General features: G+C 42.3%; 1 protein-coding gene across 1 annotated transcript in view; it reads right to left on the bottom strand.

Moving 5' to 3' along the window:
- Positions 1-4,500, bottom strand: part of hps5 (Hermansky-Pudlak syndrome 5) — a 26,367-nt gene that overhangs the window by 7,227 nt on the left and 14,640 nt on the right. The window contains exons 12-16 of the mRNA XM_015399198.1: positions 3,647-3,832; positions 3,265-3,411; positions 984-1,052; positions 357-898; positions 156-276 (exon numbers count right to left, since the gene is read on the bottom strand). Of these exons, the coding sequence (XP_015254684.1) occupies positions 156-276; positions 357-898; positions 984-1,052; positions 3,265-3,411; positions 3,647-3,832 (1,065 nt within the window). The remainder of the gene's footprint in view (positions 1-155; positions 277-356; positions 899-983; positions 1,053-3,264; positions 3,412-3,646; positions 3,833-4,500) is intronic.

Genomic DNA, 4,500 nt, shown 5'->3' with positions numbered 1-4,500 from the left:
ATATCGGCCAAAATCCCAATATCGTGCATCCCTAGGATGAAGGGTTAAAGACAGTAAATAGTTTTTCTACATTCATCTCTGATCAGATTCTCTTGCTTCAGAGTCACCAGCAGAGTTGGTCAAACGATGCATCTTTGGAAAGTAAGTGCTGGTACCTGTGGAAGTGAGCCAGCAGATGAGATGCTGCACACGGCTGCAGATCCTTAAGGCTTCGAAGAGATTTCAGCAAATCTCCTTTCTGAATAACTTCCACCACCTTGCTGGACTGAGTCAGCTCTGCGGGGAAAAAAACAGAGACTTTATGTGAAAATAAACAAAAGAAAAAGCTTGAAGCTGCAGCGTTGTGGTGTCTGTACCTAGCATGGCCTCAGAGAAGGAGCTCATCATCTTGGGCTGCTGCCGGTAACAAAGCAGACACATTCTTCTCACTCGCTCCGTGTCCAGCAGGAAGAAGTAGCGACGCAGGAAAGTAGAGCCTCCCAGAACTTCCTGCTGGTTCCTGAAGCAGCTCAGCTCCATGTGAAGCGTAGCTAGCTCGCTGAGATTAGCTTCCAGATCCGTGGGTAGAGGAGTAGGAGGTGCCACTCGAACCGGCTCGGTTTGATCATCTAGTGAACTGATGTTTAACATCTGCGGTTTCTCACAGACCACTTCTTTTTCTTCTAGTTCTACCGCTTTGGCTTCTACTGTTAGACTTTCTGTTGGTTGTTGTTGATCTGTGCAGGGGCTTAGATAATCTCTCTCCCATTGCTCCTCGGATCCATCCAGGCTGGAATTGGTTACAGAAGCTGACAGGTTAGCAGGGCCCAAAGTTCGCTCCAACACCGGCAGCCACTCCATCAGCGTTTCTCTGAGGCAGACTGGATCAAGCACCGCCAAAGGATCGTGTATCTGGGAGCTGATGTCAGTGAAAACATGAAAAATTATAAATTGGTAAAATAAAAGTAAAAATTGTTTGATGCTAAATGCTGCGTTGGACTTACACGGCTCGCTCTGTTGCTGCACGCAGTTCCTCCATGGCAACCTCAGCGTTAGATACTTCATTATAAACGCTGTGAAGAAAAACATCATCTGTTAGCAAAGATGTTATTATCAGAGCTTTTAAATGTATTTATTAAAGACATCAAGTAATAATATAAGAGAGATCACTGCCTAAAAAAGCATATTTTTTCCTTTTTTAAATAAAAGGTAAAATGTTTTTTTACTGAATGTTGGAAAGATGATGACTCTGGTTCCGATATGTTGATCAGGCAGTCAGGGGAACCGTCACTGATGCATCCAAACTTTAAACTCTTACGCCGTTCACAGCAAAGGCGTTCTAGACGTCAACGACGCCGAAATGCAGAAATTTAGACGCTAGATCGACAACGGTCAAGTTGCTTTTATGCTCGGCCATCCGGTTGTTTGTCTGATCTGTAGCTTCAAGCTAGAGAGCAGTTTGGTTTTATTCATTTGTGGCGGATTTCCCGCCGCCGTTCCAAGTATTAGGGACAGGCTAAAAAAGTTTTTAATTTCTTTTTTATCTTGAGAATAAAGTCGCAACATTACGAGAATAAGTTGTAATATTACAAGAATAAAGTCGTCATATTACGAGAACCAAGTCATTGTACCGCAACCCGTTTCAGAAAGAAAGCTTCAAGCTCCGCCCAGAAGTCTAACTTCACATGATGCTCCACATTCCTCATTTTAGGGAAGAAAGGGATTCTAGGAAGAGTTGTCATGAAATATAACTTTATTCTCTTCATACTAGGGCTATACTCTCCTAATGTTATGACTTTATTCTCGTAAGGTTACGACTATTCTCTTTGCAAATCTATTCTCATAAATCTACGACTTTATTCTTGAAATAGAAAGAATACATCTCTAGCCTGGCCTTAATACTCCGTCGTACGAAGCAGCTGGAAGTGAACAGAAAGTTTTTAAGGTTTGGGGTAAAAACTGCAACTACCAGAATATATCATCAGCAGAATCTCTATTAATCTCCTATTTACAGTCAGCTGACTCATTTTGCGGGTTTTTTCCGGCGTCTCCGCCATTGCAGTTCCCAGATCTCCTCACCTGTTCACCATACAAACCTTTTTCTCAGCTTATTAAGAATAAACGGCATCAAAAGAGCGCAACGTGACCTGGGAGGATGCTGAGACCGGGAAGGATGCCGTCTTCGCCTGACATTCTGCAAACCACCAAATACCACTGATTTAAACATAAGTTCCTGAATGTTATGGGCACCAAAATGTTTGTTTGTATAATTCTCGCCTTGAGAGCTGTAGTATCGCGAACCACCATTAGGAGGCGAGGAACCGGCGAAGCGTGGCGTGTAAACGGTCGTAAGAACCAAGCTCTGCACGGCTAATCGATCAAAGCTCTGAACTCGGCGCGGATCGGATGGTTTCTGAGGGCTAGTGGAAATAGGCCAATCCATCTAATTATGGTTTATGGAAAGAATGAGAAATCATTGTCTGTGTCCGAACGTCCGCCCTAATCAGTGGTTCCGCCATTTTAGACGAGTGTCCAAACGTCTAGTGGTGGAAAAACTTGCGGACTTGAAATTTTCAACAATGCACCTGGAAAAGTAGTGATCCTCCATGATCACTAGAAGGGCGGATTTATCCCAGAATGCGGAAAGCTTTCCCAGAATGCTTTGCGAGGAGAGTTTGCCTCGCAAAGCATTATGGGATTTGCAGTGAAAGTCGCCCACTGCGACAGCGGTGACAAATAAAGATGGTGCAGGCTCCTTGCACGGAGGCGGAGTTACGTGACCAATGGAGCAAAAAGCAGCGATCATCTGTCGTAACGGTCAGTTAACTGAGTTCACTATAAAGATCACTATAGAGTCCCCGCTCTCTATAGTGATGGAGGGATTAGGAGGTCAGGACGGACAGACGGACGGACGGACGGACGCAGCCTCTGTTAACACTTTCCATCCCATCTAACAAACCATCTAACAACAGTTCAGACCGAAGGAGAACAAAGACCTCCTCCTAGATTCACAAAGATGGTAGAGATAAATCTACCGCTTGGTCTAATTTCAGCAAAGATGTTCTACGTAGTTTTGAATGTTTAATACATATTCTGTCCACATTTTTCAGATATTCTCTGTATAAGGTTAAAAAAAACCTAAAATAATATTTATTTAATGATTATTCACTAGTTCAGTGTTGGTTCCTCCAATAAGCTCCAAATAAAAACCCACTGAAGCCTTTGGCTGCAACGTTAAAACATTACAAAGCTTAAGGGTTAAGATGACCTTAGATCTTGACTTACTCATTCTCCATTTCCTCCGAGTACGACGGCGCGCCCGCTAACGCGTCGGGCTGGGAGCTCTCTTTAAACTCAGGCCGCTGGCGAAGCTCCGAGTTCATCTGCAGGGTGTTGATCTTCTCCGTCGTCTTCTTCACAAAACTGGAAACACTGATGAGAAGAAAAATCTTATGTTGTTGAGTAATTAAAATGTTAGAAAAATGACAGACAGACAAGAATCAGTGAATAAACGGGTCCACATGAAGAACGAATGACTGATGCTCAGACTGTAAGAGTTTTATTTTAACAGAATGAGGAAGCACAGCTGCACCATGGTTTCATTTCACACTAAAAATGGAGCATAAATGCAGATGGACTCTGGATTGTTGGTTTGGTTTTCATTCACCTGTCTTTGACGGCCTGCAAAGCCATGCGGGGGGGTTTGGAGCGGAAAGAGAGCGGCAGGTGGAACTGCAGGCCCTGGTCGGGTCGATCGGCGTCCGGGCGCTCGCCGCTCTGTGGATCTAAGCGAAGATGGGGGCAGGAGTGGGAGGAAAAACACAGATGGATGGAGTAGCTGGAGGGGAATGATCAGAGGACGTAATGCAAGCGGAGCGAGACCCAAAATCAAATATGGCGCAAAACAACAGAACCAAAGATGGAGACGAATGTGAGATGCGGTGAAACAGAGGAGACATTTCACGTAAACAATTTCACAGAAATCAGGCAGTTTTTGTTTTTTTTATTATTCATTTGTAGCTCATTTAAAAAGGGAAAACAGAAAAAGCAACAAAGATTGACAAAATATCAGTCCAAAGAGAACAAGAGTCAAGTTATAATCAGTTAGCAAAGATAAAACTTTTCTTTTTTGGTTTCTCTCTGTTGTTAAACTGAAAATAACTTCACTCTTTTTAAAGGCTGTAATCAGAGGCAGAAAAGAAATTTCTTCTTGCTTCAAACATTTTCATAAAGAGGAAACATGAAAAAAAGAGAAAAGTAACACGTAGAAAAGAAAAATGTCACTTTTTAGTATTTATTCAGATTCAACTTCTTAATGTTAATATAACTGTAAAAATCTCAGTCTGGAAAAAGAAAGGTTGTCTTTATTTATTTCAATTTAAACAGAAGTGCAAAGTCTAAAAGAAACAAAATAAGTGATTTTAATCAAACCATTAAAACAATATAAATGGATAACTTTTAGGGATGCACGATATTGGGATTTTGGCCGATATCCAATATGCCGATATTTTAAAACTCATG

The sequence above is a fragment of the Cyprinodon variegatus genome, unplaced genomic scaffold, assembly GCF_000732505.1.
Source record: "Cyprinodon variegatus isolate N-32 unplaced genomic scaffold, C_variegatus-1.0 Scaffold994, whole genome shotgun sequence".
Taxonomy (NCBI): Eukaryota; Metazoa; Chordata; class Actinopteri; order Cyprinodontiformes; family Cyprinodontidae; genus Cyprinodon; species Cyprinodon variegatus.
This window is presented reverse-complemented; position numbering and strand designations above follow the sequence as displayed.